General features: G+C 31.2%; 2 protein-coding genes across 8 annotated transcripts; one reads left to right on the top strand and one right to left on the bottom strand.

Moving 5' to 3' along the window:
* The first annotated feature begins 13,766 nt into the window (after window positions 1-13,766).
* Window positions 13,767-16,549, top strand: LOC109809209 (FCS-Like Zinc finger 10). Of its 3 annotated transcripts, none has more exons than XM_083077574.1 (3): window positions 13,767-14,093; window positions 14,566-15,672; window positions 16,010-16,549. In XM_083077574.1, the coding sequence occupies exons 2-3, from the start codon at window positions 14,579-14,581 to the stop codon at window positions 16,164-16,166; spliced, it is 1,251 nt and encodes a 416-aa protein (XP_082933700.1). In that variant the 5' UTR covers window positions 13,767-14,093; window positions 14,566-14,578; the 3' UTR covers window positions 16,167-16,549. The 3 variants fall into 3 exon arrangements, with proteins under 3 accessions (XP_082933700.1, XP_082933701.1, XP_082933702.1); XM_083077575.1 differs by having other exon boundaries at window positions 14,093-14,212; XM_083077576.1 differs by lacking the exon at window positions 13,767-14,093 and adding an exon at window positions 14,108-14,251.
* A 1,884-nt stretch (window positions 16,550-18,433) lies between these two features.
* Window positions 18,434-24,320, bottom strand: LOC109809254 (CHY-type/CTCHY-type/RING-type Zinc finger protein). 5 transcript variants are annotated; one of them, XM_083077577.1, is made up of 13 exons: window positions 22,143-24,317; window positions 21,779-22,044; window positions 21,444-21,692; window positions 21,268-21,355; window positions 20,733-20,792; window positions 20,604-20,636; window positions 20,267-20,344; window positions 19,976-20,019; window positions 19,745-19,785; window positions 19,556-19,638; window positions 19,366-19,457; window positions 19,154-19,265; window positions 18,434-18,857 (listed from the first exon to the last, which is right to left on the bottom strand). In XM_083077577.1, exons 3-13 carry the CDS (start codon window positions 21,629-21,631, stop codon window positions 18,747-18,749), a joined length of 930 nt encoding a protein of 309 aa, XP_082933703.1. In that variant the 5' UTR covers window positions 21,632-21,692; window positions 21,779-22,044; window positions 22,143-24,317; the 3' UTR covers window positions 18,434-18,746. The 5 variants fall into 5 exon arrangements, with proteins under 5 accessions (XP_082933703.1, XP_020228095.2, XP_020228097.2 ...); XM_020372506.3 differs by having other exon boundaries at window positions 21,444-22,044; window positions 22,143-23,577; window positions 24,161-24,316; XM_020372508.3 differs by having other exon boundaries at window positions 21,444-22,044; window positions 22,143-22,173; window positions 24,161-24,316.
* Between the last annotated feature and the right edge of the window lie 1,254 nt (window positions 24,321-25,574).

Genomic DNA, 25,574 nt, shown 5'->3' with positions numbered 1-25,574 from the left:
TGACAAACAAAAAAAAATACTATTTTTAGTCTACTTAAATGTTATGTAAAAATAAAGACATTTATTTAAGTTTTTCACTTCGCCAAGAAAAAAAAAGTACTTTCCTTTTTTTAAGGACAAAATAGTGCTTACCTCGCCATAAAGAAAAGACTTATTTTTAATAATAATTAGTCTATAATATTTTAATGAATTAAATTTTCAATGCAATTTAATTTAAAAAATTATTTGAAATTTTACATTGTTAACTTCAATTATGCAAATAAATTATATGTTGACAACTGAAACAATTAATTGATGGCTTGTAAAGAAGCTATGGGCCTATTTTATAATCCGTTGGAAGGATTTATTTTTTACCCATCCAGTAATAGGCGCAAATGAGGCATGCGGGGGTAAATTGATACCCTGTATCTTGAAAAATAGAGAGGAAATATTCTATGTCAGACTCATAATTAAAAGATTGCGTAGCATTAAATTTTGTAAATTATAACTTGATTCATCAGTGAAAAAAAAAAATCACTACTCTTTAAATCATGGTGGATTTGACATTTAAAATCATACACAACTCATCTATGATTTTGTCAGACAGTGTGTATATAAGTGGATGATGATAATATGGGCAACTTAGTAACTGAAAATCTACATTAACCACCTTTTATTATGATATATTGGGAACTTGTTGTCTTTATTTGAATGTGGAGTGGTGTTTATGCATATTTAGAGTATAGCTCAGGTCGTTTTTGTTTTTGTTTTTGTTTTTGTTAAGGAGTTGGGACCTAAGCCTGCACTTAATGGCTTTGAGTCATTTTATAAAACTCAGTGAATCTTTTAATTATTATGTTTTTTTATATTTTTAAATTGAATTATTTTTTAGTCAAAAGTTAAAAACTAATTTTTTGAAATATGGATATTTATTTAAAGAGTTGATTTCTTTTTCAAACACACTAATCAGGAGTTAAAATTTTGACCACATATTTAAGAGATAAGATTATCCATCATTATTAAGTTAATCATAGATGAAAAAAATAATGGGTAAAACTTACTGTATAAAGTGAATGATTTAGTAGTCTCCCAATAATATTTATATTTATAAGGGGAAAAGGGGATGAGTTCAAAAAAATAAATAACAAATTATAAGGGAAAATTAATTCAGAAAAAAAAAGTAAATTTGGCATCAATATTAAAGACACAATTTAGTTACAGTATTATAATATTATTGATGTTATTCTTCGTTAATATTTAAAATTTTATATAAATAATATGTGTTAATATTTAATAAAGTGAAATTTTAATTTTGATTAGATAACTATACATTGACTACACTTATAATATTGCATAAAGTTTCATCCCAAAATCAATCAATCAAGCTACAATTAGTTTAAATTGAATACTCATTAAATTAGTTATTTCTAATTAAAATGATTAGAGTTAGACGGTCAAACACTCTAAAAGTCATTAAACCAATTTTTTTTTATCAAACTAATGATTAAACATCAAATACGATTAGAGATTTCACATTAGAGATAAAATTATTAAATTAATTTACCTTCATGTATCTTAAGAAAAAAAAAAGATATTTTAAATTAATTTACCTTCAACGAGAATAGATAAAATAAATAAATAAATAAATAAAAGACTTAAATATATAGAAATTCATTGAACAAACTCTCAATCTTGAAAATTTATCTGAATTTGATTATTACTCTTATTTTTTTACTTTGAAATTTGACTCACAATCGATCTCAGGGAGTAACCTTTAACTTAACCTTGAAGTATTTTTAAATATTGTTTGTTTAACTGAATAATAATAATAATTATTATAAAAGTAAACACGTAGTACCTATTGACAACAACGGTGCAGTGTGCATTTGCGATTTTCTCATCATATGAGTGCAGTGGCCATATATTCCAAACTTTTGTGTGTGTGTGCACCCTTGATTCTTAATTTTGTGTTTTGTGCCTTGGTCAATGGTCGTAGCTTATCGATCGAATGAACAAGTACACAATTGTGGTTCAAGATAAAAATATACGGGATTGATCATAAAATATTCATTGTCCTAAAAACATTAGTACATACAGTACGTACACAATTTCCTGCATTAGACTGGGCAGACGCAAGATAGGTCCTTTATTGGCAGCTTAGAATAGGTAGGCTTGTAGCTACTTCACTCGTTTCATAGCTCCATCAATTGACCGCGTGCATGTGCAATGCATGATCGTGGTTCTTGGATCAAGTTCCCTACACTCACTAATTCATGATCGTAGAAATAAAGAAAAATGGAATAAAAAATCATGCTAAGATGAAATTAGCAAGTGTTTATTAAGTCCTAACCATTAACCAACACTCCCCTTCCTCTCATATTACAACACGTGTGCCGGGTAGTGGGTCCGGGTATGTTGCATAATAAAGCAGCACAGTGAAAGAGAAAAGAACGAGTAACATAAAAAATGGTATGATTTCATTGTAAAAGAATCTTGCAAGGAGGATGGTTAGATGATGTGGAGATGAACAATGAAAGCACACACGTGCTTGGGAACTGTTCACTCTCTTTCTTACTTACTGAATACTAAATCATGAAAAGTAGAGTCACGGAAAACGACAAGAAGGACTGAGCATCTTAAAGTTAGAAAGGCCATAAAAAACACTAGGTTCACTTCATGGCAAGCCACTTTAATTGGTATTTGGTGACTGCTGAGGTGAATTTTCTCTCTCTCAGTGGTCACAACACCCAGTTACCATGACTTGGTAATGTGAATAAATCAACCAATCCTATCTTCTTATTTACTTGTACATTATTGGTGTTGGTGTTCGGAAAAATTAACTTGTACCCTTGAGACCTGTGTGTGTGTGTTTTTTTTTTATTTATTCAGGAGGAGTGGTCATTACAAAACAAAAAAGGGGGGATTTTTAGGCTCAACCTCACTTTGAAGTTTGAAGTGGAGAGAGGAATGACAACTTAAGTCTGTAAATTTTTTTGTATAGATTGAAGGTATTTCTATTTGAAGTAATTTTATTCGAATAAGTAAAATTGTTTGAGGTATTTTTATAGGCATTATTTCTATTTAGATATTTAAATATGTATATATTGAACTTGGAGACTATTAATTAAATTAAAATAATATTCTATAATTTAGTTAACGTTTTCTTTACTTAAATTCTTAGATTATTTAATTAACTGTTATCAAAGTAATAAGAATTGTTGATAAACATTTAAAATCTTGAGTAAGATTTCGTTTTGGTAAAAGAAAGTAAAAGTTCTATTATGAGTTCTAATAATATAAATGTATATTTAAAATTTACGTTTTATTCAGTTTTCCTATATAATTTCATCTGTTAATGTTAGAAATTATTTTTATTGATGAAATAGTTAAATTATTCAATGTTTTTTAAAATATATTTAAACAAACATAAATTGCATTATTTTTAATTTTTAGTTTTTTTACAAAATTAATGTAACACTAAGAATTAGATATCTTTATCAAGGTGTTGTTGGTGGGGAGAAATCAAAGTTGAGGTTTTTAGTCGTCTTCTTTTTCTTTGCTCAGCTCCGCAATATATATAGTAAAGGTTTTTGTTGTTTAAAGTTCTTAGAAGTATTATCGAGATTGGGGAAGCTTGGATCAATGGTGTTGTGTTGGGCTTGTTTAGGTGTGGAGCTTTGAAGCTTAGATTTTCCTTCTTCCCCTTCTTCCTTTTCTCTGATTTTGCGAGTATGAAATTTAGGTAAAGGGAGCTAGAAACGTATTTATTTGACTTGGTTTAATTGTACGAAATTAATTTTATCACAAATTGATTGTTGTGGGGATTGAAAGAGGCGAAATGAAAATTGATTTTTGGGGCTTATCTCCCATGGGTTTTGTTTTAATAAAATGAGTTATTTGTATGATCTATTGTTGCATGTGTTGCTATATGGGGTATATACATGGTTTGTTGCAATACATGTTGATTTTGTGTGAGTTTTAGGTGAATAAGGTGATTTATGTGATTTGAATTGTGTATAAATTATAGTTGTTAAGTCAAAAAATGATATTAGATCATTTAAGTTTTGATGATAACAAACGAATGATTTCATTTCAAACAAAATAAATTATTTACAATATCAGAAGAAGGGTGAGAACTATATATCGTTGGTAAGATGAAAAAAATCAAACAAAGTTTACAGTCTGTCTCATTATGCATTAATTGTAATATTTTAAATGAGATTAACATTAAAATTCATTAAATGATTTATTCTTTAATACAACGAATAAGAAAGAAGTCTTTAAACTCTCAAAATCTGTTAAAGAAGGAAGAATCAAATTATTCATCAAAAGCAAAAGGCAAAATGCTATATATCACAGATAAAGCAAAAAAAGGCTCTGCAAAGAATTGTTCTACATTGACTTTAACTGCTTTGCACTAACATTACTTTTGTCATGCTCATTTTAGAAAGAAATGATGATAAGTAGAATCTTAGATCAGATAAGAGATACACATCTTACTAAAATGCATTTAATACTCGCATTAAATGAAATAACGATAATCTTTAGGATTAACAATGAAGACAGAAGAAGTAACTTGAGAGTTCAACTCAAAATTGTCGCAACGATCATCTTTTCTGAAGCTACTATAAAAGGATCAAGTTTTTAAACAACAATCACAAGAGACATACATACCAAAAATTGTATAGGGAAGCATATTGAAATACATAGAGCTAAAAACTATACAAAGAAACACTTATTGTAAATTTTGTATATATTTCTTTATAGATTACTCGTACTTTTATTGTTGATTATACCACATCTACAAGAGACAAAACAATATTGTAATCGTTCATTATCTTTATTGTAAGGGTTTAGTTTGAAGAGACTTGTTTAAAAAAAATACTAAGTATTGAGCTTGGAGAGACTTGTTTGAAAGAATACTTAGTGTTGAGTTTGGAGAGGATTGTCTGAAAGAATACTTGTTTTGAGTCTGAAAAGACTCGTTGTTCAAAGAAGAGTATTTGGGTAGTTGCTTCAAAAGACAAGTCAAAAACTACTTAGGATTGAGCAAGAAGTAGTTTAGTAAAAGAATATTTATAACTTTGTTGAAAGTTAGTGAAACTCATTTTGGTTGGATTGAGAACTGAATGTAGTCTCAATGGTTGAGACAAACCAATATAAAAACCTTAGTGTTTCATCTAACTCTTCTCCAACGCTTCGTCTAATAAATTATTTTCTTTTCATTGTACAAACATGTAAGTTTTTTTGATGCACATTATTCAACCCCTATTATAATGTGTGTCTTTTCCCCATAATAGTCACGCCTAAGTCTTTTGGGCACACCTTCATGGCATTGAGCGTAGTTCCAATTAGAGGTTTTTGTCTCGCTCACACCAAGTGCAAGATCAGTGACATTGATCGTGAGGAGAGAGACTCATTTAAAGATAGAATGGCACCGAGTGTTGTTTGAATTGGCGTTGGGCGTGAGCGTATGAAAAAGTCTCTATCTTGGTGACATTCGGCGCCACTAAGGTGACATTAAGCAATAGTCAAGCAGAGGCTCTCTACTTGATATGAGGTCGAACTTGAGGTCCCAAGGGGTCTCCACCTCAGTCATGTCGGGCACAATTTAGATGACATTGGGTTTGAGTAGGGCAAAGAGCTTCCTGCCTCAATGGCATCAAATGCGAGGTATGTTGTGTTGAGCGCAAGATGCTTGAATGATGAGTATACTTTGGAATATTGTGTGACGAGCATTGAAGTGGGAATATATTTCTCATAATATTTGTACATTACTTTCTTTGTTATCTTTTATCAACAATAAAAATTATATAATTTTTAAATATAAACAAATTTTAATTAATTTTATTTTATATAATGATATTTTCCTTAAAATATTTTTTTTAATTTATATTTTTTAATGATATATTAATTGCATATCTTCTAGTTACATCACTTTTTTTTTTAAACAATTTAAAATTTTAAAAATTAATAAAATTTAATACAATTAATTATTTTTTAAAATTTATGTAAAATTATTTTTTTTTTGTGACAGATAATAAAGGAAGTATTTGCTATTAAAGTCATATACATTAATATACAGATCTTCGTGGTATGTCAACCCGATCCTTATTGACTAAATTAATTTTTATCAACAAAGTAGTTGTGTTTCATTATTGTCTTCGGGAAATGGTGTATGTTTTTTTTAATGTGCATAAATATTCTTATAAGGTCTGTAAAAAAAAATATTTATTGTTATTAGGAAGGAAAAAAAATCTTATTACATTGTATTTTTTTAAAAAAATATTACATGTTTTTCTCACACAATAGTTTTAGTATTTAAAAAATATTTTAAAATAAACAATATTCTCTCTTTTTTTATATAATATTAAGTACTTTTTAATTATAAAGGTTAAAATATTTTTTAAACTTTTAAAATTTTATTTACTTTATAGTCTTTATAATTTAAAATAAAGATTTCTAGTTCCCATATTTATCATTTTAATAATTTTTAATTTATATAATATAAGTTATAATTTTTTAGTTTTCTTTCTTGTAATTTTTTAATCCATTTAATTTTTTTGTAATATTACCTTTTTGTGTTGACTGATAGATATATTAATTTAACTTTATGTGTTTAATATAAATTTTATTTTGTTAAAATTACTTCTTATTAATAATATTTGTTAAATGTATAAAATTAATGTAAAATATGTCCTTCAAAATATTTGAGATATTTAAAAAGAATAGTCGTATAAACTGCATTGAAAAATAAAATACTAAGATTTTATTTGGTTATCCATATATGATTAACTGATAAATTTATTTATTTTATTCGTTTAATTTTTAAGTCCGTATACATGAAAAAAAATATGACAAAAAATATTCTTTTTAAATAGATCTCGTTATTTCAAAGTTAGTCTTTATAAACCGACTGATGATACAATATTAATTAAAAAAATATTTGGGTTAATTTATAAAACTTTTTATTAGAGTATTTTAGAACAGGACAGAATGAAACGAAACAAAATAATAATGTATTTATACTATATTTGATAATAAAACAGATTAAAATCATGTATTCTATTATGTGTTTGGTACTTGTGGAACAAAATAGAACACCATGTTTAATTGCATATATATTCTTATATTATTTAATGTTTAGTTGAATATAAAAAATTAAATAGAACTAAATAGAACATTTTTTTTACATTTGTTATTTTATGACTATTATTATATAATATTCTTAAAAATTATTAATATATTAATATTAATATTTTATAATTATTTTTTAAATACGTAAATATGAAATAATTCAAATGGGTTTAACATTCTCTCTATTAGTAAACGATAATAATTCAAATGATTAGTAGTTTATATGATGCATGCAAATAGCAAAGCACAAAAATTTCAATGATGCAAAAAGGACAACAACAAAAAAACATGAAAGAGTTATAAAGGTAATGAGTGATAATTTTTTCTTTAAAAATATTTAATAAAATATCATGTCCTGTTCCAGTTGGTTTCACCTTTTTTAGGAGAATAAAAGTATTTCACTATTTTAATTCGTGCCCCGTTCTGTTCTCCCTTTTAATTTCACCAAACGGTGAACAAAACTCATATGTCTCATCCTATTCTGTTCTAATGTGTATTCCAAATGCAACCTTGGTGTTGTTGATTGATAACTCTAAAGTTAGGGGACTCTAAGAGTTAAGTTATATTTGAGATAATCGAGTAAATGTTAGGTTGGAGTTGATGGAGTTGATCAAGTTGTAATATTATGATGTTTTAAGCCATATGTTCATAAATGATAAAGTTGTAAGTGTAACGACCCGACAGGTCCCTACACACAGCACAGTACACCAAAAACACTACACAGAAAAGAGCAAGTATATACATATGGTGTCTAGAATATATATATATATATATATATATATATATATATATATATATATATATATATATATATATATATATATATACAAGGTCCAAATCAAGATAGAGTCAGAGTGTACACAAAAAAAAAATACATCTAGCAATGATGTACAAGACAACTAAAAACAACAAAATAATCAAACTCCATCTGCCAGCTGCAAACCCTCCTCAGCATACCAACCTAACCCTGTTCTGCTCCCATACTTAGTATGATCATCGCAGTCCAAACCACATGGAAACAACAAAGGGTAAGCTAGTCAAAAGAATCAACATACATATATAAAATATGAATGATAAACAGCTACAGCTATCAGTACATCAGCCAGCTTAACAACATCAGCTTATAATATATCACAGCATTAAGCAATAACAGCATCGCATAGCGGCAATAACAGCACCACTTAGTGGCAATAACAGCACCGACTTAGCGACTATAACAACACTGGCTTAGCGGCTATAACAGCACCGACTTAGTGGCTATAACAGCACCACATTAGTGGCAATAATAACATACAGTTCACGACACAGTACATCACAACTAAACAACTTACAGCACAGCTAACACAGTTCACGACACAGCTAAGCATCTTACAGCACATCAATTTACATCTTAATACCATAATTCAGCAATATTCACCATTTACAGCTCAGCTCAGCATATAAACAACAATTATCAGCAAATTTCAACACATAAGTCATCATCTCATCCGCACCCGGCGCACTCATGGTCGCGCCCGGCGTGGCACAACCAGAGAGCACCAAGGATCATCGCGCCCGTTGCAATTCCTATTGTGTCCAGCGTGATAGGAGGCAGAGACCTCAACAGATCTCATAAGCTCGGCGTACTCATCCCGCGCTGGGCATAGGCAAGTAGAGACCTCTCCAAGGTCTCACGCCGACACAATATAAATTGCGCCCGGCGCCACCTTTGGCAAAGACTCCCAAGGAGTCTCTACGCCCGGCGAGACAAAGTCATGCCCGGCGCCACCTTTGACAAAGACTCCCAAGGAGTCTCTACGCCCAGCGAGACAAAGTCATGCCCGGCGCCACACCAGAATCACCATTTACATGTCACACACTGTTATCGCGCCCAGCGCTGTCTCACCACGCCCGGCGCGGGCCATCCAGAGGCTCACATTCGTGAGCTCGCCCGACGCATACACCACTGCGCCCGACGAGCTTGCCTAAATGAAGCCCTCTGATGGTCACGCGCCCAGCGCGAAGAACTACGCCCGGCGTGATACCCAGCAGCAACTCACCAAGTTCCAAAATTTTCTCCAAAACCTGTACCAAATCAACTTTCTAACACATGCAATCGGCCCAAAACATCACATTTTCATCAAATCACCCAAAAATCCCAGCTTTTCCCACATGCAACCATAATCAAGAAAAACCCAAGATTTTCATAAAAACCCCGAAAACCCATTTTTCCTCGAGAACAGCCAACAATCATCAAATCATCAAACCATCAATGAGTTCTAAACTCAATTTAGAACAGCCAGCATGAATCCTAGCTTCCCTTACATCGGTTAAACAGCTCCGAGCTCCGGGAAGAGACAAAGAAGAAGAAGAAGATCAGAGAAGATGGTGAACGGAGGAGGAAGAAGGAAGAATCTGAACGTCTGCAAGCTTCTCAAAACCTACTCAGTACCTATGCTCACCACAACCACCACCAAGAAGAAGAAATCATCAACAAGGAGAAAGAGAGAGTGAGAGTTTTGAGAGAAAAGAGTTGGGGAAAAGAAAATCCGTACGAGGGTCTCACAGTAAGGTTGTATGATGCTATAGTTGCCTAAGTTATTAGACATTTAGTGTAAATACATGTCTTTTCTATGATACATACAAATTATAGGAGAGTAAAAAAATATTTAAAAAATTAAAATTTATCATTGTATAGATATGAGTTGTGGTGTTTTAAGAGTTCAATTGAAAATCATTCGGTAAGTAAGTTGACTTTTAAATAAGTTATTATTTTAAGTTGTCTCTTATAGGTTTCATGTGAAATTCATGTGTGGGCAAGGTCAAAATATATGTGTATAACGTGATCAACCGAATAAGGTACAAGGTTTGGGACTTCGTCCCTAACCAAGTATCAAAAGAGCATGTTATTTAGAGGGTAATCGATAGATTAAACTTATAGGAGACTTAGTGTTACAAGCTAATATTGTAGTAAACTCTTATCCAAATTATTATTACTTGATAATAGTATTAGACATCTTAGTTTAAGTAATAACCGATAAATCAATTGTTATTAAACAAATTCTTTGATAAACTTAAAGTTATCTTTACTATACCTGATTTGATAGGTCATATGATATGATTTGATAAGATTTTGTCATTTAAATTACTTATATCTATTATCACTTAATAATATTAATTTATTTTTTATTATATAATAGCTGAATTATAATAAATATAATAGCTTATCATGTCGTTAAAAAATTTAAAACCAAAGTAAAGAAAAAAGACAAAAAGGAAACATTGAATTGAATTTGAAGGTCCGGATTGCGTACGATAGATAATTAAAAATGGTGCAGTAGTGCAGTTGTGACTTGTGAGTGCATTTTGAAGGGAGCGAAGATATACATACATTATATTTTTTTTTTCACTCTCTTTTTTAATTAAACATAACTTAAAATAATTTTATCTTTCTTAATAAAGTCATTCCATACACATAATTAAAAATTAATTTTGTATTAACACTTACTAATTCAATTATCTATTAACTATATCAGATCTCATTGCTTTATACATTTGATTCTAATTTTTTTTCTTTTCAAACTCTGTTCGTTTTCCATTCTGTATTACATTACATATATATATATATATATATATATATATATATTTTTTTTTTGTTTATTTAATTTTTATTCCAAGTGAGTGAAAATGTATTGTTTTGGAGGTAGCATAGCATAGCATCTCTTGTTGTGGGCCCAGATAGCTGAGTCAACTGACGAGGACCGTGACGCATTGTCAGTTCTAATTCAATCATCACAGCTCTCTTTTGTCGTTTTGTGATCACTCCCTCTGTAGCCTTTCAGACTCTTCTCTCTCTCTTCTCACCCAAATGCTTAATCATTATTTTGCCACGTAAACAGCATCATACCCAACCCACCCTTCTAGTTTTAATTTTAACACTTGTCAATTATATTATACAGTATCATTTTTTCTTCTTCTTAAATTAACTCACTTTTCATCAAATTTATATTAATTTTATTTAATAACAAAATATGCTGAAAAGTAATATTTATTACATGTTTATAAGAGATAAAAGTGGGAGGAAACAAAATAAAAGAAAAAAAATACCGTTAATTAGTTTTGATTAATTTTTTTTTAACCCGCTTTATTTATTTTAGATAAAATAAGTTTTAATATCCATAATAATTTAAAAGTAGATATTTTTCAGTTTTTAATTTTTTTTACTTTTTATAGTTTAGGATATATATTTTTAGTTTATGTATTTGTAATTTTTTATTATTTTAATATCTGTTATTAATTTTTTCATAACATTTATTTTTTTGTGTGTTGAAAGTATTAATTCAATTTTCTATGTCAATGACAAATTTATTTTATCAGAATTATTTTAAATTATTTTTTAATGTCATGTTATTTTTATATTCACTTCTAATACCTATTATTTAGATATTTTTTTAAATTGTCACGATATTAAAGATATTTATCACGTCAATATAAAATAAATAATATTATAAAAAATAAAAAAGATTAAAAAGATTAAAAAATAATGAATATAGTGATTAAAAAGATCTATTTATAAAAACTAAAAAAATAAAAAAGATAAATATAAAAATTAAAAAAATTAATTTTAAATAATTATAAAAACTAAAAAAATAAAATAAATAAAACTATTAAAATAAATTTCTTTTTATCTAAAACAAAATGAAAGCAAAAATAAAGAGAAAAATTAGCACTCAACCAGACATAACAATAAAATGTATCATTTACACAATATTTTTTTATTCATCATAATTATAATAATAATACTAAAATTCCAACTCAAAAATTGCAATTCTATCCTAAACCCTCACCACTCTCTAACACACTATTAATATTTGTTTCAAAATAATATATAATTTTTATAAATAAATTAAAAATAAAAATACATATACTATTTTTTAATCTAATTTGACTAAAATAATTCGTTTCTCTCATCAATAAAAACACCACTCTTAATTGAAAACTAACTAAAAATATTAGTCGTTTCAGAGAGTTTTTTCATACGCTAATTAGAGTTATTAAAGAATGAAAAAAATATTGATTAAAAATTATTAAAAATTATAAAATCACAAAAAAATTTAGATAAGACATAAAATTCATTAAAGTTTGCTATTTTTATAAATTTTAAGTAATAAAAAATTATAAGAGTATGTTAAAAAGTATATTATTAATATTTTCTGTTTAACATTATATATGTATATCTGTTTTTTTGAAAAGAGTAGTTAAATTATTAGAGGACAGAAATTTATTTTTTTTGACAGCTTATACTACAGAATTTTCTTTCTACATGTTAAATATAATTACATATTTAAAACTGGAATTCACAACTATTATTAATTAAATTAAAACAACCCAATCAGATTAATTCATATTCTTAATACAATAACAGGCATATTCTAAAAAACACACGTATATTCTCAAACAGTAGAGTATGTTAATTAGTTAACGAAGCTTGCATTAATATTTACGTTTTACTTATGAAAAACTATTAATTACAGAAAATGAATTGAAACCACTCATTTAAAGTATCTTTGAAAGACACAGTTGGCATTCCTTTTTTCTTTTTTTTTTTTAATATTAAAAAATACAGTTAAACAATTGGCATTCTTTTCTTAGCTAGCTCACCGTTTAATTCCTCTCCATAACATGATAACAGACAATTAAGGTATTAAATTTGAAATTCAACGAAATGTTACAATTTCAATATCAATAATTTAAATAATTTAAAATGAGCACAGTTATATATTCTCAATCATAAAAGAAAAGAATCATGATCGATCAACCATTGATCTAATAGTGAAAGATTAGAGAAATATAAAACAAAAAAGTCTTATATTCAAATTTAATTATTTCTATTATAATTCCGATGATATATATATATATATATATATATATATATATATATATATTAAAATGAAATAGAAGTTATACATACTTAGTTTTCAAGTCCTTAAAAATAAATATTATGCTGTCATTCTTCACTATGTTCGTGTATATGTATAGTAAAATTTTCAAGCCAATATTATACACGAACAACAACTTATTCTTTACAAATTATTTTAATACTACATTTTTTATTTCCATAAATAATTTCATGTATATTTTTCATAAAGAATTTAACTACTGAAAAAGTGTAACATAATTAATAAATATTAATTTCTTTAAACTTTTAATTAAAGATTCAATCTCAATATGTGTATACATATAATATTTGATAAAATAAATTAGTCTCCTAAATATACATTTCATTACCAGAGTATATAAAATATAAACTGACTTGACTAAAAAAAATAGAGCTCCACTCCACATTTATTATTATTTTTCTATAGACATTACTTAGATGGTAGTAGCATTATTCTTCAATATTAATGTATGTACCACTACCACAACAAATATTTTGGAAACAAAATTCATTGTGAATATTGAAGCAACACCCTACATTAAATTGCAAAGATATATAAAAGGAAGGCATCAACTATCTGTGTGTATATTTCTGTATAGAAATTTATGGGTGATTCAGACAGTGGAGTAAATTGGGCAAAGGAAATTTTTATAGTCCACAGAAAGTGCAAACAGTTGTCTTAAGTAAGCATTTAGTTAATTTAATTTAAGACCATAACCCTTCACCACATCCATGAATTATTTTGCTAATTGAGTCGTATTACCAAATGTGCAAAAAAAGAAGCACCGATTTACAATGAACCATTGAGCAAAAATGGGGAAAGTACAAACGGAAAACAATTCTGTGGGCAAATACAGCATGGTATAGTACATTTATTTAGAGAGAGAGTGTGTGTGGAGTATTTCAGAAGCTCACTGCTTCGCTGATTTTGAGGCATGCAAGAAGAGAGAGGAATCGTACTGCACAAGTTTCACACTTCCTCTCATTTTTTTACTGCATTTGGGACTCTTCTCCACACCATCATCTCTCTGGAGTTTCCATAGCACAGAGAGAAAAACGGGTGGGTTGATTAATGTTAATGCGTTTCCTTTTTTCTCCTTTCCCCTCAGATTCTTCTTCCAAATTCCTCTTTTTCACTCTCTGATTTTCATCACTGATTGTGCCCTTTATTTAGTTTCGGTGAGTGTGGGGCTTCACTTGTGGTGGGTATTGGTAATGGTAACTCCCTTTGTGACAGTAATCACTCAATCGTCTTTCAATGGGCTATTGCCATCACAAAGTTTTTTTTTTTTTTTTTTTGGTTCACTTTTTGCATTTGGGGTTTATGGGGGTGAAGTGAAATAATGAATGGCTTCCATTTTTGGTTTCTTCATATGCATGTTTTATTTTCTGGATTTTTTTTTAGAGAATCTTGCAACTGGAGTGGGTTTTGGTTTTCACCAGTGTGACATTCACTCAAAGTTGTGATTTTTTCTTCTGGGGTCTTGGCATTGTTTTTGATTTCAAATTGGTTGGGTGTGTATGTTGTGCAGGTGTTCTGAGACAATGCTGAGGAAGAGGAACAGGTCAGTGCTGAAGGATCAACACCACATGAGTAATCTGACACAGTGTGAAGCCAATTCGGAGCATTATTCTCAATCTCATCATGCTTTGGGGCGCAACAACATCAAGGGTCACTCAATTTTCAATGTCCCTTGTCTGTTTGTGGGTCTAGGTCCCAAAGCGGTGTTGGATTCTGATTCAGTTCGGAGCCCCACTTCTCCACTTGATGCTAGAGTTCTTTCAAATCTCGGCAACTGTGTTAGGAAGCCAAGATCTTCACCCCATGAGGGGCACCAAAGGAGTTGGGATTGTTGCAAAGTAGGTCTAGGCATTGTGGGGTCTTTGGAAGACTGTTCTAGGTTTTCTGGGAAAATTCTCCAGTCACCAGAGAGCAAGAGAGTTAGTCTCAGCCCCCAAATGATGATCAAACCCCCAAATTGCCACATCCATAGGGATTCTCTTGAGGCATCCAAGTCTTTGCCGAAAGATTTTTGTAAGACTCCGTATCCCCAAAATGGATCTGTTATCCACAAGGGTGAGTCTAACTCTACTGTTCTTTTTGAGATTGGGGAAAGTGGTCTAGAGCATGAGCCTTTTGGGAGAACCAGGTCTTGTTCATTGGACTCATGCAATCCAGTGAAGGCACTCTCTGGTTTGGCCACTTCCTTCTCTGAATCAGACACTGATAATTTTGCCATGAAAGATGTGAACATTCAAGTCTGCTCTCCTCCTCATTTTATTGGAGGAGGCCATACCCTCTCACCTGCAAAGCTAAATTCAACGACTCTTTCCATTTGCTCTTCCAATGAATTCATCAAGTCACTATCAGCTAGTGAGATTGAACTCTCTGAGGACTACACATGTGTGATCTCCCATGGTCCCAATCCCAAAACAACTCACATTTTTGGGGATTGCATTTTGGAGACTCACTCTAATGCATTTAAGAACCATTTTAAGAATGAAGAGAAGGAGAAGGGAGTGAACTCTGTGGGTAACAGGTTATGGAGTCCAAACCCATATCCCTCTAGTGACTTCTTAAGTTTCTGCCACCACTGCAACAAGAAATTGGAAGAGGGGAAAGACATTTATATTTATGGGTGAGTTAACACTTAGCATTTGTAGCACTTCTACATGTCTTCTATCTGGACTCGGATCCTGTTCGGATAATTTTTTTTGTTGAAAGAACTTGTATAGGAAGAAAAATTGAAATAAGTTTTTTTATAATCTAAAATTAGCTTATTAATGAATTAGAAATATGATTTTGGAGAAAGTTTCTAAAAATTAAATAATGGAGATATTTATTTCAGTTTTTCATTCTGTTTTTTTTTTCTTCTATAAGTGTTTTGGAAGTTCATTGAAAAGGGTTCTTTAATTTTTGTTAGCTGGATGCTGAATTTGGTTCTAAGATTTCTGGCTTGGTTTGATATGTTGCAGGGGTGAAAAAGCATTTTGCAGTTTGACTTGCCGTGCCATGGAGATCATGATTGATGAGGAACTAGAGAAATCCAATGCCAACCCTCCTTGTGAAAACTCTCCAAAGCCAAAACTTGGTGAGCTACTTTTTGAAACAGGCATTCTCACTGCTACATAAAAGGCTTATCTGCCACATGAACTGGGTCCATGAGAATGGTACACGCACCTGATCATCTGTTCACAAGAAGCTGTTTTATGTGCATCTGTTAGCAGCCATGGATGATCGTTTTGTACATCATTGCGTTTGCCTTGAATTGGTGTTTCATCTGTGTCATGGTCTTTGGTGGATTGTGGCTCTCATTAAGCTAGTTTTGTTTTCTATATAAATGGAGATGTGTTATCATACCATTGATAGCCTGTGGAAAATTAAAGGGTTGAGGCCTATTTTTCTGGCTTCCCCTTATGAATTTTTCTTGCATTATCTCTATATTGTGTCAATGTATACAAACCCCAAAAAAAAGATTTTGACTTCTATCAATGTTATTATCCTAGTTTATACAACCTCTTGCCTTTTCTTGTGAGTTTTGCACCGAAAATTGGAAAACTGAACTGTGTTTTGGTTCCTTCTGACCTTGAATAATCTTCACTTAGATGAATCTCGTGACTCCTATTTTGGTAAAAAGAGAGAAAAAGAAAATATACCGCGAAGGTCCAAACAAATACATTTTCTATACATTTCTTTCCAGTCTTCCCATTTTCTTCACACCTCAAAAGTGTTGGTTCAGGGGAGGTTCCTAACGTTAAAAATTACATTTTGCTGACTGGATAGCCCATCTCTGGGAATGAAATAATCCAAAAAGAAAAAAAAAATGCAGTTTCTATATTCTCAAATCCAGATAGAACATTGGTATATTACAAATAACGAAGTTTTCATTTTGAACTTAAGATTTGATGTTTCATAATTTTGTAATTAAGGTTTAGATGTAAAAGATGGTATATTATGTTAGGACAGAATGTTAGTATATTACAAATAACGTAGTTTACATTTTGAACTTGGGATGTGATGTACATAATCTTGTAATTAAGGTTTAGGATGTAAAAAAAGGGAAATTATGTTAGTTTTTGCTTTTACATCTCAAAGGCATGGTTGGAAGTGTAACGCATAAAACCTTTCAATTTCTAAGACAATGATTCTCACGAGTTAGAGGATTTGAAACTAACAGAATTTAATTTCTAGAAAATAAAATTTCATGCATAAAAAATGATTCTTATAATCTTTTTAAAAAATACTTATCATGTTTTTATCAGTTAATAATAGATTTTCTTTCTACATTGGTAATGTATATTTTTATTTATTTATTCTACCCTCGAGCTTCGAGAAAAATGTTAAAAATATAAATTTCTCAGGACTGAGTAAATCGGGTCGTAGAGTAAAACTGTTATCTGGAAAATTATCAAAATTGTTGGTAAATCAGCTCATTTTTATAATAAATAATTGAAATGTTATATTTATCACGTTTTATTGGTTAATAATAGAGTTCATTTTAATGTATATTTTATTTATTTATTTATTTATTTTAACCCGAGCTTCGAGAAAATGTAAAAAAAAAATATAAATTTATCGGGGTTGAAAGTAAACGGGCGGAGCTAAGTACAGTTAGGCCCAAGTTCCTAACCCAAACTCAGGCTCATATTTCTAAGCTCATCATACTCTCACTAGCCATTCGAGTTTAATGAACTAAGATCGATTCTTCTTTTAATTTAATATTTTAAACACAAGTTATTTATAATATATTATATTTTATGTTTTTAACATATGGCATGTTTAATAATTCATAATCTAATTTATTTAATATCTCGATTACTATGTGATACCAACATAAAACAATATGCATGCTGTATCAAATAAAGAAGCAGCAATTTTTCAATTAGAATAAGGAAGGAGTAAAATGACTTCGATATAGACGCACACTGAAACGCGGCAGCAGTATAGCTTGCTTTTGGCAGGTTGAGCCCGAATGACTTGCCAAAGGTTACTTACTCATTTATCCACATGGCAATAGGCAGAATAAAATTTTAACTTAAATAGAAAGAACAAATATATGCAAATTTTTTTTTCTCTTTTAAACATTTCCATTCAATTATATACTTCTATTTTAACTGATTGAAGCGATCTAACTTTCACCTTACGACTGAAGCTACCAAAATTACAAAAGCCACTCTCACTTTAAATGGTATTTACTTGCACTTCAAAAAACCTTACCCAAAACGTGATCACGAACACAATCCAGGTGGTTTATTTTTTTCCAGCCATATCTCGTCATTTTCTCAGTCTGTATATTTATTTTGTCTATAATCAATTTCATGAAATGTTTATAAAGAGAATCCAGATCCAGGAAGAGATGAAGGTTACGTTAGACCAATTTATAAGATAACATGACGACGTTCATCAATGTCCTAATTCAATTCTTAAAATATACCAAGTTCGAGGAACACAGCTAATTTGAAGGTTGGCAATATCCCAAACAAGACATTACACGACGGAACACTAAAAGGGCAACAGTAATTAGCTTTCCCCAACCGTAAACTACCAACACGACAACACCTGAACCAACACTACCCCCGACACCAAATCAGTTTGAAAGATCCCCACATGCATTTTCCTCGTACTAAATGAAGGATGCACTTGGGTTGCCACTAGCTACACAGGAATGAAGTGAAATCAAAAGTAGTTCTATAAGTACCCATTGCCACTTGCTCAGCCTCTTGTTTGCCGTGTGTTGTAGGACTTGCAGTTCAAGCACTTCTGAGCAACAAGATGGAATTGAACGTGAGATGTTTTGCCACAATCATTGCAAAGGATCCAAACCTGTTAGAGACTATCACAGTTAGTTCATCATACTTGAGGTAACTTTTCTATATTATAGTATTTAAAGTTTGTTAAGATAAATTTATCCAGAGGCACTTTAAAAATATATATATATATATATATATATAAAGTTTACCTAAACAAACCCTTAATTCTTAACAATACTCTATACAAGTTAACTACTGATTTATTATACAACTTACAACTTTCACCCTACTGATTTGTTATTGCTTGGTTAACATGACGGCCTACAGCATACAACATCATTACACAGAAAGAAACAAAAGGACACTAACCATTTTGTTTTGATATTGTTCAGGCATTGGTGTAGCAGCAATCTCCAAGTCAAATTTCTCCCAAACCTTTGACATATCACAAACCGACTTCGAGCAGAGAGGACACGCATACCTGAGGAATCATGGACAAAAATTAAATATACACTCCAATAGGACTTTGAGCAGATGGAAATGGACAAGTGAGGAGATAACAAGAGCTCCTTGATACTCACTGGAAGTGTTCCCTCATTTCCTTCAGGCAACTCTTATGTATTGTATGTCCACACAGCAAAACAGTGACATCATTCAGAGATTCAAACAAAAACTGTAATCATCAAATTTGGTGCATTTCCGTTAACTTTAGCAATTCTTCAAATTGGTAAGAGTCACTGTGCTGCAATAAGAACATAGTATACTGTTTACCTCAAAACAAATGGGGCAATCGTGATGCATTGCTCCTTCCACACAAGGGTGACTGTTTTTCAGCAGTGTTGAGTAGCAACAACCTGTGCAAAGAAATCATCGAAGCATGATCCAGTAGGTAAAAGCGCTTTAAAACTATAGCAATTAAGCATTTATCAAAAAACATAGGAAACGAAAACTATTATTTACCACATTTGTAGCAGTGGAAGAAATTTTCACATCCTCCAGTTCTGTATCAAAACATATCAGAATCAATCAGTCTGAATCCTTATATAGAATTCATCAATCTAACAAAGCAAAGTACGTTAAACTAAAGAGACAAGCTATATAAACAACAGGACCAAGAAAAACAGGGCCACTTCAACGTATAGAAGCAATAGACAATTTAACCAGATTACTTGACTAATTGACAGTTCATACCTGCAAATTCCACAGCCACTGCAATGATACTGCTGCTTAGATACCTGCCGCAGATAAAAATAATAATTCAGTTATAATCAAGCACATTCTATGTTTACAGAACATGCTACGCGATGATAATCTGGATGGTTTAACAGTTCATATAATCAATCCAATATCCGTTGCCAAACTACTTGCTACAGTTCAAAAAATAGACACTGGCTTGAGCTCATCTCACAGATAGAGAGTAAAATAAAAATTTTTAACATAAAAATGGGAAAAAAGAAAACATTTCCAGGACTAAGCACTTACATCATCGTCAAAGAGCTTACACGTCCCACAGTAGTACTTGCCCATACAAACACCACAGTTAATACAGTTTTGCTGAACCTGGAAGAGGCATATGACACAAGAAAAATTTACTTTCATTGAAGATTCTAAGTTATGCAATCTCAGCGTTCATAATGATCTAATGGATGGCTTCACAAATAATTCGACCAATGTATGAACAATTCAGTAAATTCAACTTCATGCGGTAATTGCCCAGTCAACAATCCATTGTTTTGTTCTTTACAGGTATATGAGTGATCGTGCATGCTCACATGCAAGGTCAGTTGTATATTAAGGTAATAAGAAAATCTAAACTCACCTCTTGTTCGGTACCACAAAGCGAACATATCACCTGGATATATCAGAATAACTGATTAGCACTGCCTCAACAGTGAAATGCAGCAAAATATCGTGGATATATAGGTTGTTTTAAAATATATGATCATACCTGTTTAACTTGATGGCGTGGAATATCGTGTCTATGCTTCTGATCAATGTTGATATTATTCTACCCAAAAAAAAGAAAATAAAACGCCAAATTACAAGGAATACTAAACATAAAAATCAAACACAACGATGCCATTTCATTCTACATTCCAAATTCATTGCAAGTCTGCTTGCATATGGTTTATGGAGACCCATTAAAAAAGGATCACGCATTAAAACCTCAAAAAAACAGAAGGTTGAATCAACTGACTTTACACAACCTTTTCTCATAGGCAGGGCCACAAAACGACCCCAATAATGAAAGGCCGAGAAAAAAGAAATCAATTATAAGTCTATCCTTATAGTTCTATGCATATCGTCTCCATTACAAGAAATCGAAAAAGAGAAGGATTTTCAAAGGGATGTCTTGAAATATGAAATATTAAATAAGATGGAAGTGGAACCATATCATTTATGTAAACAGGTCAACAGCCATAAAGTATTTGAAAAAAAAAACAATTCATACGGTGAAATACTAGATTGGGTATTTAACTCACTTTTGTCTCATTGTGACAATGGCGACAATCAAAAATCTCGTTGCAACAGGGAGCCCTAATACGGCATCTTCTTCGGTAATGTTGGCATCTGCAGGAGAAACCTATGGCTTTTACAAAAGAAAAGGGAATTCAAAAACTTAAATAGCAAAAATTAGTGTAGGAATGAGTGGATTTACCCATATTCCATGTATCCTCTCTCTTGCAAATCATTGATCTTTTTCTGATTTGTGGATTGACTTGATTCTTCTTCAAGGATGTGCTCTTCATTTGAAGGTAGATTATACACATCTTTCTCAGTCATATGCTTCATGTCATTGCAGTCAAACTGCAGAGGCTCAGAGTGCATTACTGCCACCTCTCCCATGATGCTAGCTATCTTCAGATAAGATTATAAGCTATCTAGAAGCAGGCAGTAGCCTGGTGACCTGCATGTAAGAAAATGTTTAGAAATAAGAAAGACTTCTAAAAGGCATATGTTGTCACCCCCATCAAGCCAGGTAAAACCGAATACACTGTTGCTTTCTTCTACACTGCTGAAGATCAATTGAAAGCAGCAACAAAATTGAATTAAGGTTGGCCAGCTCCAATCAGTAATACTGCAAGAGGGAACACACCAAAACAAGAGCATATACAATAATTCCACATAAACTACAATGTAGCAGTCGGGTGCTTGACAGCCTCTAGCAGTAAATAAAAACCAATTGAACGATCACTTGATTTCTTGAACTCCTGGAACCAAATCCCACTAAACTGGAGCCAACCAACAGACGCTCCAACCTATTTTGAAAGCAATATATCACTCGATCAAATGCGTTCTAAATAATGAAAATAGAGTACGTGTCTTGATTTTATTGTCCATGAAGGAGAAATCCTACCTTGAAAGTTCTGCATCGATTCCTCCAAGAACTGAAACTTACCAAAACCAAATACTTGGTTAATTATTCAATTGGTCCCTATAGCTGCACTAAATTTTAAATAAGCCTTTATAGGTTAAAAGTTTTTTAACTTTCAGGATACATCTGGAAGAGCAACTTAACTAAGCTTCATAACGTGTTTATTAATGGGAGCTTATACATAAACTTAACTGTGAATTCGGGTAAAAAAACTTATTTTGATAAACTTGCTCACAAAACCTTTTAAAGAAAACTAAAAAAAGCTTATAAGGTCATAAGACCAAATAAGCCCTTTCAAACACTCCTAAAAAGTTTCTATATAGGCCCTATTGGCTATAACTCCATTCAAACTCCATCAGTGTTTGTTTGTAGTCTCTGCAGGTCATTCTGTGCCATTGTTAAGTTCTTAATTGTAAAGTTTTATATTTTCTAAGGACTGCAGTGAAAACTCGGTTACACTATAAGCACCTACTTAAAAATTTTAAGAATATAAAAGTCTAGCTAAAATTTTATAAACTACAAAATCCTATTTGAAAATTCAGTGAAACCATAAAGATCAATAATTTAACCTATTAATATAAATTTCATATAATCTTCACTGTTATATATCCCATTTCGTTAAATTAGAATTTATTTCTCTTCTTTTAGTTAGTTCACTCGATAAAGTATGCATTCAAGTTCATGGCCACTTCCCCAAAAGGAACATTCACACTATTTCAAGGAAGGACTAATCCGCATATTCAAGATACAAGAAGAAGTCCTTATCCACATTCAAGATTCAAGAACAAGAAGTCGTTATCCATATTCAAGATTCAAGAACAAGAAGTCGTTAACCATATTCAAGATTCAATAACATTAAGTCCTTATCCATATTCAAAATAGGTTTGTCTGTTCAAGCAACTTGGCCAGGATGTAGATGAAAAGCAGGATGAAAGAAGAAAGAAATGAAGATTGGTATTTTGATGATTACAGACAGAACAACAGGTGAAGCATCAAGCAAACCCTTTCACTTTTCATAACGGGCAAATAAACAGATGCATAATCGTCATGAATTATGCAAAAGTAAATTCCATAACATGCTTCAACCATACCAAATATGTTTTGCAGGCGCTAATAAAAGGTGTTAAAGACAAACTGATAAAAGGTATTGTAGACAAATTGTAAGGAGGATAAGGCAATAAAAGGTGCGCTTTTGGAGCCACTCTACCCTCCATAAATAAAGAGTATCCTTGTGGCGTTTGCATTGGGTGGTTTACTTTGTATACAAATAACATCATCCTGCAAAACATTGCTACTCTACTCACAGTTGCAAGCCACCCACATCACTCTTCCACATCAAAATATCCATAAATTGTTGTATTCACAAATCCCCTAAATTATGGCGGCAGTGGCAGTGGCACCTTGCCCATCATTATAACTGGCAAAGAATATGTATAGAGATTCTCAATAATAGCTCTTTAAGATTAAAATGACGTGTTATAATATGAAGACACTAACATAACACTAAGAACTAGTCCAATTGTTTGCGTAATTCGGTATAGTCTAGGCTCACTAATAGGCAGATCCTACAGAAACGAATAGGACGGCTATTATACTTGTTAGAGAAGAATCCTCTGACAGATATAACACTACAATGGAATTCGTGATTCTGCAGCGGAATACAGAATACACACCCACGAGATGAATGCAGAAACTTTCCTTATCACACACACTGAATTCATTTTGATTGCTTCATACACACACACGTATCATGGTATTTCCAAATACAGGAACTTTCGGTTATTATCCAGATTAAAAGTAAAACTCATTGCCGTTCAACAGAAACGCAATCGCAGGCATTTGAGAATTAGTGAATTAGCAACATGAATTAAAGCAAGTTTTGGGAACGGTACTGCATTTCTCGAAACACGGCACAACACATGCAATACATGGACAAGAAAAGTAAAAGCATGGAAAGAGAAGAGAAGATAATAATAATAATATGTGACAGAACGACGAACTTTGGAGTTGGAGAGACCGATATCGAACTTAATAAACGACGACGTGTAGTATAATGGGAGCTCCGATTGGAATCTCTCCTGACCCAGAAGAAAGGGATTCGGAGGAGGAGCGCAGGGAAATTGGAATGAGAATGGGAATTGAATTTATAGCGCTCCACCTTCGTTTCCTTCCAGAGCCTTCTCAAACTGTCACTTTCAAAGAGGATGGAAAATCATCCTCTAACTTTATAATCAAAAAATTATAATAATTTAATATATTTAAATTATTAAATTTGTAATAATAAATTATATTGTGATATATACAAATGTCATAATTTAATTTATTTTTATAAATCTAAGAACTTAAATACATTATTGATAAGGGCAGATTTTGTATCTCATTTCAAAACTGCCCTTACTCTCACCACAATTTGTCACAGATTATACGTGCGCGCTGATTTGAAAGGGGCACGTTGCTAATATATTGGCCACGTGTCAGCACGAGATATATTCATTGAGTGACGTATGGACAATAATATTGTGACACCGTCCACACGACAGCGACACCGCCCTACGTTCGGTTATCGGACATGGTCGGTTTGTCTTTCCCTACTCATAATCATACCAACAAATGTTCTTCAATCTTACTTTTTTTTTAATCTGAATATATAATATTAATTATTAGAAGCAGTAATTCATCTCTATCAACATCTTAAACGCACGCAATAAAATATTCTATTAATTGTTCTCATGGTAATTGTTATTGGTAACATGTAATATAATTCTAAGCTTCCTATAAGAATAAGAGTTTTATACTAATTCTGTTAATTGTTAAATAAAAATGAAATATCATTCATACTTTAAAATATTAATGTACCAACTTTTTAATTGATACTATTTTAGAAAATGTAGTTATATAGATACTATCTATTCTTCTTATTATAGGACAAAATTTTCAATTTGATTTGGTGTTTAATCTGTTTTAAATATTAATTTTAAAAAATACTTTTTTTCAAATATATACTATATATAAATAAAAAAACAATATAATATTAAAAATAAGTCATTTTTTTAATAAAAACATACTCATTATATCCAACTGAATAGAGTTTTAAATACACGGAAGTGGATAGAAAGCAAGAGTTGTTGCTAGAGTCTAGTAATAACATAGAAGTGTGACAGTAACTTAAGAAGATTTCTACCTTTTCGGTGAGGTTGGGTATTTCCTGAGCTATCCCATATGTTACATATCTACAATCACTTCCAATGTGAACATGGTGTAACCTTTTTTTTCTAATCCATTCTAAAGCAGCTAGCAGAGCAGTGGCTTCTTTTTCCATAACATTCGACATAAACGGTTTGTGGGCTAAGATGGTTTTTATATGTTGACCTCTGTTATCTTGTATGCATGTCTTGATACCGAAACTTTTACTTT

The sequence above is a fragment of the Cajanus cajan genome, chromosome 6 (assembly GCF_000230855.2).
Source record: "Cajanus cajan strain Asha chromosome 6, NIPB_CcT2T_4, whole genome shotgun sequence".
NCBI lineage: Eukaryota > Viridiplantae > Streptophyta > Magnoliopsida > Fabales > Fabaceae > Cajanus > Cajanus cajan.
The sequence above is the reverse complement of the archived record's forward strand: the minus strand, read 5'-3'. Positions and strand labels throughout refer to the sequence as shown.